The sequence below is a fragment of the Thamnophis elegans genome, chromosome 7 (genome assembly GCF_009769535.1).
Source record: "Thamnophis elegans isolate rThaEle1 chromosome 7, rThaEle1.pri, whole genome shotgun sequence".
NCBI lineage: Eukaryota > Metazoa > Chordata > Lepidosauria > Squamata > Colubridae > Thamnophis > Thamnophis elegans.
The window spans coordinates 2,150,898-2,164,390 of record NC_045547.1 but is presented as its reverse complement, the minus strand read 5'-3'; the positions used below and the strand labels follow the sequence as shown (position 1 = coordinate 2,164,390).

At 43.8% G+C, this 13,493-nt stretch overlaps 1 protein-coding gene across 1 annotated transcript in view; it reads left to right on the top strand.

The window, feature by feature from the left end:
• UBE2H (ubiquitin conjugating enzyme E2 H) overlaps positions 1-13,493 on the top strand; it is a 57,537-nt gene that overhangs the window by 30,060 nt on the left and 13,984 nt on the right. Inside the window, exon 2 of the mRNA XM_032220942.1 lies at positions 12,015-12,091. Within this exon, the coding sequence (XP_032076833.1) occupies positions 12,015-12,091 (77 nt within the window). The remainder of the gene's footprint in view (positions 1-12,014; positions 12,092-13,493) is intronic.

Here is a 13,493-nt window from a genome sequence, read left to right as displayed (position 1 = left end):
CGTCTTTGGACAGCGCTGGCTGTTCGGCTTTGAAACGGAGATGAGCAGCGCCCCCTAGAGTCGGGAACGACCAGCACAGATGTGCAAGGAGAACCTTTACCTCCTGCTTGGGCAGGGGTTGGGACTCGATGACTCTACGAGATCCCTTCCAAGCCTCTTAATCTGTTAAAAGTTTCCTCAACTCAGACTGGATGGGAGAGAATGGAAGAGCTGAAGAAGCTCCTTGGAGGAGGAGCGAAAAGTCTTCAAAAAAAAACAACTCCAAGAAAATCTAGTAGCCTCTTGAAAAAAGCACCTTTGGGACAATCACGACCTTCCTGAGGACTGAGAATTTCTACGACCTTGGGATGACAAGCAGTCCTCGACTTACGACCACAACAGGGCCCAGCATTTATGTTGCTAAACTAGGCAGTTCGCCGAATTTTCCTCCGTTTTTCAGCCTGCCTTGCCACAGTCGCTAAGTAGTTGCTAAAGTTCGTAACGTGGTTGTTAAGTGAATCCGTCTTTCCCACGGACTTCGCTTGGCAGAAGGTCGCAAAACAGGGTCACGTGACCCCCCGGGGACCCTGAAACCGTCATAAATACGAGTCCGTTGCCAAGCGTCTGAATTTTGATCACGCGACTCTTGGGGACGCTGCAAGCGTCATAAGCGTGAAAAACGGTCATGTCATTTTTTTTCACTGCCGTTGTAACTTCAGACGGTCACTAAACGAATAGTTATAAGTGTGGGACTGCCTGTATTAAAATTGTAATCTTTTTTTTTTTTTAATCCAGTAATATTATTTCTTTTCCTTTTGGCATGGAACTAGCTGGGTGAGGAAGAGTCTCGATTTTTGTTTTTAAATGAACAGATTTCTGGACAAAAGCGTCTTCCTGCGCAGGGCCAGAAAGAGATGGGTTATGTAGTTATTTTTTTGGGGGGGGGGGGGTGTTGAATTTTTTAACACTGTCCCATCAGGAACTGAGTTTTCTTAGATGAACCTACGTTTTGGAACTTCAATTCCGAGGATAGGAAAGAAATCCTGAGAATTAGGCTTTTTTTTTTCAGTGACGTAACGCTGAGTGGTCACTCAGTGGACTGTCGTAAGTCGAGGACTGCCCGGGTTAAAGTTTCCTTCTGCTGGGAAGAATGTTGAAATCTTAGAAACATTAACTGTTGTGCTTACTTATATTGCTAAAATGACTTTTGCAAAGTTTCCATTCCCGTCTCGTTGTTCCTCCAAAGCCGGAAAAACTTGTTTGGCCAGTGAATAACTTGATTTAAAAAAAACCAACAAGCTTTGTTTACATCATGGTGGTTACGCCATCCAGGTTTCAACAGCTTCAGCTCTATGGAGACTGCATTGCATTCCGCCATTAGTCCTCAGAGTTACGACCACCGCTAGCTCCAAATCTCTGTTGCTAAGCCGCAGTTGTGTTAAGTGAGTTTTGCCGCATTTTACCGCTGTTCTCGCCAAAGTTTGTGAAGTGAATCGTGTTGGTTGTTAAGCGAGTCGTTTGAGTCATTCAGCGAATCTGGCTTCTCCGTTGACTTGGGTTGCAAAAGGTGATCACACGACCTGCAGTGTCGTAAATGCAGGCCGGTGGCCAAGCGCCTGCCTTTTCGCGATGGTCGTAAGTGTGAAAAACCATCGTGAGTTTCTCGGGGCTGTCCTCGCTTCAGATGGGCACTAAATGAATGGCCGTAAGTCGGAGGGCTCCCTGTGGTAAAAGAGCGAAGTATTCACGGGTGCTATTTGCTATGCCAGAGGTGGGGAACGATGGGTGTTGAAGTCCTTCAGTCATAAAAGGCCCATCATTCCTGTTGTGACTCAGCAGAAGTTTGCTGTGAGTTGAGTTGGGATGCAGGAGTAACAATGCAGCTGGGGCTCGTTAGTGTGGTCTTCTGGAGATAAAAGGACTGATGGTGCCACGCCCTGGTTGCAGGAGTCAACGTTCGTTCATCGTTCATCGTTCATCAGTCGTGGTTTGTTTGTGAGAGGCACTTGGAGAAGTGATTTGCTTTCTTTCTGTACACCTGGTTTGGCCGTAAGAGATCTTCGTTTTTGCATTCTGTTATTTTCTTGCCAGAGACTTTATTTATGTTTATTTTGGGCTCGCAGCCAGTCTGAGCCAAGGACTGATAAAGTTATTTCCTTTTAAGTCTATCTGCCTGTCGTCTTTGAACGAGCAAAGAAGCGGGGGGTCAGAACACATTCCACACTGCCAATGTATGTACTACCCCAGCCGTCTCCAACCTTGGCAACTTTAAGACCTGTGGACTTCAACTCCCAGAGTTCCTCAGCCAGCAAAGCTGGCTGAGGAACTCTGGGAGTTGAAGTCCACAAGTCTTAAAGTTGCCAAAGTTGGAGACCACTATACTATCCGACTTAAATTCCCACAACTTTTAGCTTAGTGAAACATTACATCGTATAGTAAATTTATGAAACATGGTATAAACCTTATCATAAACCATTTCCTGTGCTTTTGTTTGACGATATACATACGTGTGTGTGTGTGTGTGTGGTTTATGACAGTTATGTATGCACACACACACAGACTCACACTTCTTCTTGTGCCATATCCGTCACCGGACATTGGCGATCATGCTGCCAATCTTTTTTATCCACAGCCGCATGAAAAAGTGCCACTGAGTTTTGCCCAAAACGGTCCTTTAGATTGGGAAGCCATGATGTTCTTCTGCCTGGAATCTTGTTTGTTTTCAATTTTTCCTTGGAGGATTAAGTGAAGGGTGGCGTATTGTTCCGTGTGTCACATCGATGTCCGAAATATTCTAACTTTCGCTTTTTATATTACGGTTTTGACAGTGTACTCGGTTAACAAACGCGACGGGAAAAATCGTAACATGGAGGGAGGGGGAGAAACTCACTTAGACAAGTTAGCAAGATCAATTTTGGCCTCAGTTGTGGTCGTAAGTCGAGTTGTCACTGGGGAAGCCTGCGGGAAGTCAGCGGATCCCCCTGAGTTATTTGACAAGTTGGCTTGTTCTGGGGAAAACTCACTTAGACAAGTTACCAAGATCAATTTTGGCCTCAATTGTGGTCGTAAGTCGAGTTGTCACTGGGGAAGCCTGCGGGAAGTCAGCAGATCCCCCTGAGTTATTTGACAAGTTGGCTTGTTCTGATCCTGGAAATAGAATAGAGTAACAGAGTTGGAAGGGACCTTGGAGGTCTTCTAGTCCAACCCCACCCCCTGGAATGGGAGAAGATCGAGCAGATTTTCTCCCATTCCAGACATTCTCTTCTGAAAAATTTCCAGTGTTGGAGGATTTGCAACTTCTGGTGGCAAGTTGTGTGGTTGATTAATTGTCTGATTAATTGTCCTCACTTTCAGGAAATTTCTAAGTTTCTTCTTTCCCTGGTTGGTTTCCATCCATTGCTTCTTGTCCTGCCTTCAGGTGCCTTGGAGAATAGCTTGACTGCCTCTTCTTTGGGGCAACCCCTGAGACATTGGAAGATGCTATCATGTCTCCCCTAGTCCTTCTTTTCATTAAACGAGACATTCCCAGTTCCTGCAACCGTTCATCGTATGTTTTAGTCTCCAGTCCCCTAATCATCTTTCTGGCTCTTCTCTGCACTCTTTCTAGATTGTCCCCACTTTCTAGAGACCTTTCAAATGGGATCCGGATCATTTGTGATCTTTCCACGCTGTTGCTTCCTAGTTACGCGAGCTGAGCTCAAAATACCGAAGGCCAGTAGCTTCCACATCCTTAATTGCAATCTCATTTTAACTTCAGTTACTTTTCTTTGGGGAAGAAATACGGCCGGGGGTTTTGAGAGATGGTTTCACTCTGGCTGTAAACCTTTCTTGCCTCCTTGAACAAAATGTGCTTTGAGACCTGAGAGAGATCAGCCACCCGGGTGTTTCCATAAAAAGCCACTGGTGCAGGCGACGTGAGTGTTAATTCTCCCTTCGGTACAACAAGGCTGCTTGCAAAGGAAGCAAAAAAACGTGAATCTGTCCACTTTCCAAAGCCCTGGGATCCGAACTTGGAAACTTTTAAGAGGGGTGGACTTCAATTCCCAGAATTCCCCCAGCCAGCATGTAGAAGTCCATCCATCTTAAAAGACTGGCTGGGGAATTCTGGGAGTTGAAGTCCACTGTTTTTAAAAGCAGCCAAAATTGGTCTATACAGACTTAGAAAGTGGATAGCAAATTTAAGAGTGGTGGACGGACTTCAACTCCCAGAGTTCCCCCAGCCAGCATATAGAAGTCCATCCATCTTAAAAGGCTGGCTGGGGGGATTCTGGGAGTTGAAGTCCACCCCTCTTAAAGTAATCAAAATTGGTCCATACCGACTTATAAGGTGGGTAGCAATTTTAAGAGGGTGGACTTCAACTCCCAGAATTCCTCCAGCTAGCATCTTGAAGTCCCCCTATTTTTAAACACTGGCTGGGGAACTCTGGGAGTTGAAGTCCACTGCTCTTAAAATTTGCCAAGATTGGCACCAGACTGACTTAGAAAGTGGATAGCAATTTTAAGAGCGGTGGACTTCAACTCCCAGAATTCCCCAGCCATTATTTGAAGATGAATGGACTTCCAACATTCTGTAGCTGAGGAATTCTGGGAGTTGAAGTCCACTGCTCTTAAAAGTTGCCAAGATTGGGCCCCACTGCCTTAGAAAATGGATCGCAACTTCAAGAGAGGTGGACTTCAAACTCCCAGAAGTCCCCAGCTGGCATGTTGGAAATCCACCCATCTAAATAGGCTGGCTGGGGAATTCTGGGAGTTGAAGTCCACGCATCTTAAAATGGCCAAATTGGGGAGGGCGGGGGGAGAGAGAGGGGGGGGCAGGGAATTTTTCCAGGAGTAGAAATAACAATTTTTTAAGCGCAGGCCTTAAATTGGAACAGCAAAGGGGGAATCTTGCTGCAAACCTCATCTTAATTATTCAGGCTTCCTGTTTTTCACTTCCATACGGCAGCATAAATAGTTGTTCCTCCAACCTGAAGCCATATTTCCTAGGGCTGCACCAGCCTGAGTAAACATTTCACAATTTTAGGAACTCATGTCCCGTTTCTGGGCCACAAGGTATCTGGAGAAGTTCCAGATGTGGCTCTCAGCTGGCCTTTTACTGCCTTTGAATTCATCTTAGGATATTTGAACTGGGCCTATGGGTTTTTTTGTTTTTTACTCTTTAAGACGGGAGTCACCGACACGCCAGCTTGGTCAGATTTCTCATCTTGCCAAAGGGCGTGTGTGTGTGTGTGTGTGTGTGTTGCTGTTGTGGTGCCTTATGGAAAAATCTGTTTTGTGGTGGTGGAAAGGGCATTTTGCAAAAGCAATTAGCCCCAAACCATGTGAGGCTTTTAAAAAATCATCCTTTTGGATCGGAAGAATTGGATAAAATTCACCAAGGCTGGGCCAAGACTTTGCTGGTTTGAGCTGTAGTACTTGACGTAACGTCCATAATGGAGGCCAAAGTTTTGGTTGTTAAGTGAAAACATCTGTTACGTTTGCTCCACTTTTCTTGCCAGAGTTGCTAAGCGAGTCACTGCAGTTGGTGAATTAGCAAGCCTGGTCGTTAAGTGAATCTGGCTTCCCCATTGGTTTTGCTTGTCCGAAGGTCGCAAAAGGGGATCAGAGACCACTGCAACCGTCATAAATATGAGTCAGTTGCCGAGCGTCTGCATTGGGATCACGTGACCATGGGGACGCTGCAACGGTCGTAAGTGTGAAAAACGGTCGTAAGTTACTTTTTCAGTGCTGCTGTGACTCTGAACCGCCGCTAAACAGACCGTTGTAAGTTGAAGACTAGATGTACTAAAGCCAAGGCAACATTTTCAAGTCGCTTTTTTCAGGGACGTTGTAACTTCGAACGGTCACTAAATGAACTGTTGTAAGTCGACTTACGACTAAAATTGAGCTCAACGTTTCTGGTGCTAAGTGAACCATTTGTGAAGGCCCCATTTTATGACCTGCCTTGCCACAGTTGTTAAGTGAATCACTGTAATGGATAGGTTAATGCAGTGTTTCTCAACCTTGGCAACTTGAAGATGTCCAGACGGCTGGGGAATTCTGGGAGTTGAAGTCCGGACATCTTCAAGTTGCCAAGGTTGAGAAACACTGGGTTAATGGTTAATTCAATGGTGAAAAGAGTCAGATTCTACATTTAGGCAAGAAAGACGAAATGCACAGGTACAGTATAGGTGGTACCTTGCTCAACAGTAGTAACTGTGAAAAGGGATCTTGGAATCCTAGTGGACGACCACTTAAATAGGAGCCAGCCGTGTGCAGCAGCTGCCAAAAAAGCCAACACAGTTCTAGGCTGCATCAACAGAGGGATAGACTCAAGATCACCTGAAGTGTTAATACCACTTTATAAGGCCTTGGAAAGGCCACACTTGGAATATTTGCATCCAGTTTTGGTGGCCACAATGTAGAAAAGATGTGGAGACTCTGGAAAGAGTGCAGAGAAGAGCAAGAAAGAGGATTAGGGGACTGGAGGCTCAAACATACGAAGAACGGTTGCAGGAACTGGGAATGTCTAGTTTGATGAAAAGAAGGACCAGGGGAGACATGATAGCAGCCTTCCAATATTTGAGGGGCTGCCACAAAGAAGAGGGAGTCAAACTATTCTCCAAAGCACCTGAGGGTAGAACAAGAAGCAATGGGTGGAAACTAATCAAGGAGAGAAGCAACTTAGAAGGAAGGAGGAATTTCCTGACAGTGAGAACAATTAATCAGTGGAACAGAATTTTCCTCCAGAAGTTGTGAATGCCCCAACACTGGAAAGTTTTAGGAAGATGTTGGATAGCCATTTGTCTGAAGTGGTGTAGGGTTTCCTGCCTAGGCAGGGGGTGGACTAGATCTGCTCCCATTCCAGACATTCTCTTCTTAAAAACTTCCAGTGTTGGAGCATTTACAACTTCTGGAGGCAAGTTGTTCCACTGGTTAATTGTCCCCAGGTTTGGACACCCCTGTGTTAGACCTTTGGTGGGTCTGTAAGATCTCACATTGTAAAAAAAGATGTTGAGACTTTGGAAAAAGCTCAGAGAAGAGAAACTGGGATGATTAAAGGCCTGGAGACTAAAACATATGAAGAACGGTTGCAGGAACTGGGTATGTCTAGTTTAATGAAAAGAAGGACTAGGGGAGACATGAGAGCATTAGTCCAATATCTCAGGGGTTGCCACAAAGAAGAGGGAGTCAAGCTATTCTCCAAAGCACCTGAGGGCAGGACCAGAAGCAATGGATGGAAACCAATCAAGGAGAGAAGCAACTTAGAACTGAGGAGGAATTTCCTAACAGTGAGAACAATTAATCAATGGAACAGCTTGGCACCAGAATTTCTCCAGAATAGTCTAACATCTCCTGCTTGAGAATTATGCCTGCTAGGAGACCCCCAAGGTCCCTTCCGACTCTGTTATTCTGAGGTTTTCAAGAAAAGACTGGATGGTCACTTGCCTGAAATGTTATCGGGTCTCCTGCTTGAGCAGGGGGTTGGACTAGAAGACCTCCAAGGTCCCTTCCAGCTCTATTCCGACTGACCTTTTCTCTGTGAACGTTTTAACGGGAGATGCCGCTTCCAAGCTTCGGCACTTTGCCAGCTGGATGTTGGTTCCGCAGGACAAACGCTGAACAAATCAATGCATCAGAGTTCAATTAAACTAAGAGTAAAACCTGACATTTTTGTCTGAACGGAAAGAGATTGGAATGGCAGTGTGGTGTCCATTGGTATTTGGGGGGGATAGCAATTTGCACATTTCTGACTTATAGTTGGGGAGGAACCCCAAAAGAGCTGCGGTGCTTCTATTGGAGGAGTGGGGGGGGGGGGGGGAATTGTAGGGTCTTTGTTGCTCTGTTTGAGCATCATCAGTATTAGAAGGGTGTGGAGGTTTGCGGAGTGGTGGTATTTGGAGAAGGACTGTGGGGTTCTCGGTGCCCCCTGTGCTTGTTTTCTTGCAGACGTTTCATGACCCAACTAGGTAACATCATCCGTGCTGGAAAGGAGGGGGATTTGTGGGAGAGGGGAGGAGAAGGGTAAAAGGAACGTGGAATGAAGGAGAGGAAGAAAGGAAGAGGGGGAAGGAAGACTGTGGGGTCCTTGGTGCTCTCTGAGCTTGGTGGTTTTCTTGCAGACGTTTCATAACCCAGCTAGGGAACATCATCAGTATTAGAAGGGTTTGCAGAGTGGTGGCATTTGGAGAAGGACTGTGGGGTTCTCGGTGCCCCCTGAGCTTGTTTTCTTGCAGACGTTTCATGACCCAACTAGGTAACATCATCCGTGCTGGAAGGGAGGGGGATTTGTGGGAGGGGGGGGAGGAGAAGAGGAAAAGGAACATGGAATGAAGGAGAGGAAGAAAGGAAGACTGTGGGGGTCCTTGGTGCTCTCTGAGCTTGGTGGTTTTCTTGCAGACGTTTCATGACCCGACTAGGTAACATTATCAGTGCTGGAAGGGAGGGGATTTGGGAAGTGGAAAAGAAGGAGGAGGGGAAGAGGAGGAGGAAGACTGTGAGGTCCTTGGTGCTTTCTGAATATGATAGTTTTCTTGCAGACGTTTCAAGACCCAGCTAGGTAACATCATCAGTGCTAGAAGGGAGGGGAAGTGGAAAAGAAGGAGGAGGGGAAGAGGAGGAGGAAGACTGAGGTCCTTGGTGCTTTCTGAGTATGATAATTTTCTTGCAGACGTTTCATGACCCAACTAGGTAACATTATCAGTGCTGGAAGGGAGGGGATTTGGGAAGTGGAAAAGAAGGTGGAGGGGAAGAGGAGGAGGAAGACTGTGAGGTCCTTGGTGCTTTCTGAGTATGATAGTTTTCTTGCAGACATTTCAAGACCCAGCTAGGTAATACCATCAGTGCTCGAAGGAGCTTGCTCATTCTGATCCAGATTAAATTCTCTATTTCCAGGTTAAATTGCTATGAAGAATTTTAGGGATAAAAAGAAAGGTGTTGTTTTTTTGGTCTCCTTTTTTGCCTTTGTTGTTTTCAATCCTGTCCCTGAAAGCCAGTCTTTTTACAGCACTTTTTTTTAGAAAAACAGCCCTTCTGCATTCTCCTCCTAACCCCCCCTCCCTCCCAAATTGTCTCAAGAAAACTGAAATCAGCAGCTGCCCTCTCTGAAAATAACACGTCTATTGTCTAGGGCCCAGTTTCAGATTTGGCACAATCCGAGCTTCGGGAGATGTTTCTTTCAGTAGGTTATTTGAGGCCAAAGGAATATTTTAGACTCAGAAACAAGCTTGTTTTCTTTCTTTCTTTTTTGTAACTGGGCTTTTACATCACATTTTCCTCTGGGTAATGGGGAGGGGGGGGGGGAGAGAGAGATTTGCAAATGTTTTTGTATTTTCCAGTTCAGATTTTCCGCATGAAGTCTTGATAGCTCTTGCAGAAGAAAACTCATTTATCGGGCAGTGAGTCGTTTGCTGAAATAGAAGACGGATCAGTTGGGAAAATAGCAATAGCAATAGCAGTAGACTTATATACCGCTTCATAGGGCTTTCAGCCCTCTCTAAGCGGTTTACAGAGAGTCAGCATATTGCCCCCAACAACAATCTGGGTCCTCATTTTACCCACCTCGGAAGGATGGAAGGCTGAGTCAACCCTGAGCCGGTGGGATTTGAACCGCTGAACTGCTGATCTAGCAGTAGCCTGCAGTGCTGCATTTAACCACTGCGCCACCTTGGCTCTTATGAATAGGAGGCCCTAGGAAAATGAATATCAGGTAGGGAATTACCAGTATCAGCAAGTGGAGATTCTTTAAATATTTGGAATTGCTTGGAGTAAGATGGAAGTAAGCCAAGACCTTCCGAAATGCTGAAATCTGCACCCTTCAGAGAACAGTACTGCATGTCATCTTAGCTTTTCTGCAGTTGTCCAATATATCACACACACACCCCCAATCCAGGTTAGAATGCCAAATTCAATTTACCCGACTTATTTACTGTATAGAGCAGCATTTTTCAACCTTGGTAACTTTGAGATCTGTGGGCATCAACTCCCACAATTCCACAGCCAGCGGGCTTTAAACCGGCTGGACTTCGACTCCCAGAATTCCCCAGGCAGCAAGTTTTAAGAGGGGTGGACTTCAGTTCCCAGAACTCCTCAGCCAACATGCTTAACAATGTGTGGACTTCAATTCCCAGAATGCTTTAAGATATATGGCCTTTGATTCCCAGAATTCCTCAGCCGGTATGCTTAATAATTCATGGACTTCGACTCCCAGAATGCTTTTCAGATGTGTGGCCTTCCATTCCCAGAATTTCCCAATGGGCATGGTGAATGGGGGGGGGGGGAATTCTGGGAGTCGGAGCTTATCCCTCTTGGAAGTTGCCAAGTTTGAGAAACATGGATGTCTCGACTGTGTGAACGAGGCCAAATTGTCTCTTTATTATGGCTTGGTGGTTTCCAAGCCAGGATTGTGAGTTTGATGGGAAACGGAGGTCCTGTCTCGATGACCCATTTCCAATGACTCTGGGTTTTTTTGGCCATTTTGCTCAGTGGTTTCTGGGCCCCGGTTGAGCCTTCTGCAGTTGGCCTTCTTCATTCTTCTCCCTCTCTTCTCCTCCACGTCCTTCTCCCACTTTGTTTTGCCTTGGTAAAATCTACCCCGGTTGGCTTCTTCTGAGCATTTCTTCTGCAAATGGATGTTTCGTGGCAACATAGAATTTTTCCGACTCTCCCAGCTCTCGTTGAGATGGCCCTCCCTCCTTTTGATGAAGGGGTAGGATTCATCAGTTTAAACACTTCAACCCCTGAGCAGTGAGGCATCATATCTGGAGATCTTTGCCAAAGTTCTACCAACCCTCCAACTCTTGTGACTCAAGCTTATAATTTGCCCCACCAAGTCTTGGAGACGTTAAAGCAACAGTTTCCTCCCTTGGCCTCGGTTCTAGAATGAGATGCTGCAATTGAAGAGACACGAGAACTCCAGCTTAGAAGAAAAAAGTTTAGAAACGTGGTCTTCTCTGGATGGAATTCTCAACATTACCTGTTGTTGTTTTTCAGTCACTAAGTAGGGTCTGACTCTGGGCCCAGACATGATAAATGATGGACAGACAGACAGACAGATAGAAAATGCAATATAGATAGACACACAGACAAGATGGATGGATGGATGGATGGATGGATGGATGGATGGATGGATGGATGGATGGATAGATAGATACATAAATAGAAAGACAAACAGATAGATAGTATGATATAGATAGATAGATAGATAGATAGATAGATAGATAGATAGATAGATAGATAGATAGATAATATGAGTAGATAGATAATATGAGATAGACACAGAGAGACAGATATAAATAAGATAGATAGATAGATAGATTAGATAAATAGATAGATATCGATAGATAGATAGATAGATAGATAGATAGATAGATAGATAGATAGATAGATAGTTAATATGATATAGATAGATAGACACAGACAGATAGTATGATATAGATAGATTAGATACATGCATACATCATACACACATACATATATACATACATACATACATGATATAGATAGATACAGACAGACAGTATGATATAGATAGGTAGGTAGGTAGGTACATACATACATACATACATAATATATAGATAGATAGATACAGACAGACAGTATGAGATGGATGGATGGATGGATAGATGATAGATAGATAGATAGATAGATAGATAGATAGATAGATAGATAGATAGATAATATGATATAGATAGACACAGACAAATAGTGTGATACAGAGAGAGAGAGAACATGATTAGATAGATAATATGGTAAACAGAGAGCAAACCCTACTCCTTTCTAGCACTGATGACATTGCCTAGTTTGGTAATGAAATGTCTGCAAGAAAACAGCCAAGCTCAAAGAGCACCAAGGGTGCCACCGTTCAATCCTGAACTACAAATATTCTAGACAGGCAGGCAGATATTTTTAAATATTATTGGTTTTCAGTAATTATTTCGGGCTGACTGTGAAGTATCTGAACGAATTCCGTTCCTGGACCGCTGGCTTATCTTAAGTGAGCAGGTTTCTTAATCCTTCTGCGCTTCCAACCTTTTCCTTGACTCCGACGCCTCCAGTATCGAGAGCAAACACGAAGTCACAATCCTCGGAGGACTCAACGAATTTGTAGTGAAGTTTTATGGACCACAAGGAAGTAGGTATACTCCTGGGTCGCCTAAAGGTGTTGGAAGGAAGCCCTTTTCCTTGCTGATTGGTTTTGGGGGTGAGGGGGTGGGCTGGGGGCTAGAGGGAAGAACTGGGGAAAATGAAAGATAATTTGGGGAAAAGATTAATAGCTGTGTTCCGTGTGCCTTTTAAGACACAGGAGATATATTTTATGTATTTTAGGCTGGGTTAAGCCTCAAATCCCTTGAAGTGGCCATTGCCTTCTCTGGCTGCCAGTAGCTGTCAAAATTCTTGAACCTTAAAAGTGTTCTGCAACCTTGGAAATCCAGTTTTACTGCAAAAGCTCCTGTGATCTTCTTCATAGAAAACCTTTGTTTTCTCATTCAGCTCTGCCCTCTTTCCATTTGCATTTGAAGAAGCTTTTGCAAAGAGATTCAACCTGGAAATGAGGAGAAATTTTCTGACAGGGAGAACAATCGACCGACGGAACAGAAGTTGCCTTCAGAGGTTGTGGGAGCTTCATCACTGGAGGCTTTCAAGGATAGACCAGACTGTCCTCTGTCAGAAATGGTGTAGGGTCTCCTGCTTGGGCAGGGGGTTGGACTAGATGACCTACAAGGTCCCTTCCAACTCTGTTAATCTGTTGTTATTATTAAAAAGTTTCTTTAAGATATATGTTTATGTGTGTATGTATGTGTATATACATACATACATACATACATACATACATACATACACAACTTTAATTTTTTTTTGCAAATTTCTTGAAATGCAAGTGGAAAGACAGTATAGCTTTTCTATCTATCATCCATCTATCTATCATCTATCTATCGATCATCTATAAATGTATCATCCATCTATCTATCATCTATCCATCCATCATCTATCTATCTATCTATCTATCTATCTATCTATCTATCTATCTATCTATCTATCTATCTATCTATCTATATTTCTTTATCCCAATTATCTATCTATCCATCCATCTTCTTTCTATCCATCCATTTTCTATCTATCCTACCTATCTATATCTATCTATCTATCTAGCTATCTATCTATCTATCTATCTATCTATCTATCTATCTATTTCTTTACCCCAATTATCTATCTATCCATCCATCTTCTTTCTATCCATCCATCTTCTATCTATCATCTATCATCTATCTATATATCATCCATCTATCTATCATCTATCTATCTATCTATCTATCTATCTATTTCTTTATCCCAATTATCTATCTATCCATCCATCTTCTTTCTATCCATCCATCTTCTATCTATCTACCATCTATCATCTATATATCATCCATCTAGCTATCATCTAGCTATCTATCTATCTATATCTATCTATCTATCTATCTATCTATCTATCTATCTATCTATCTATCTATCTATCTATTTCTTTATCCCAATTATCTATCTATCCATCC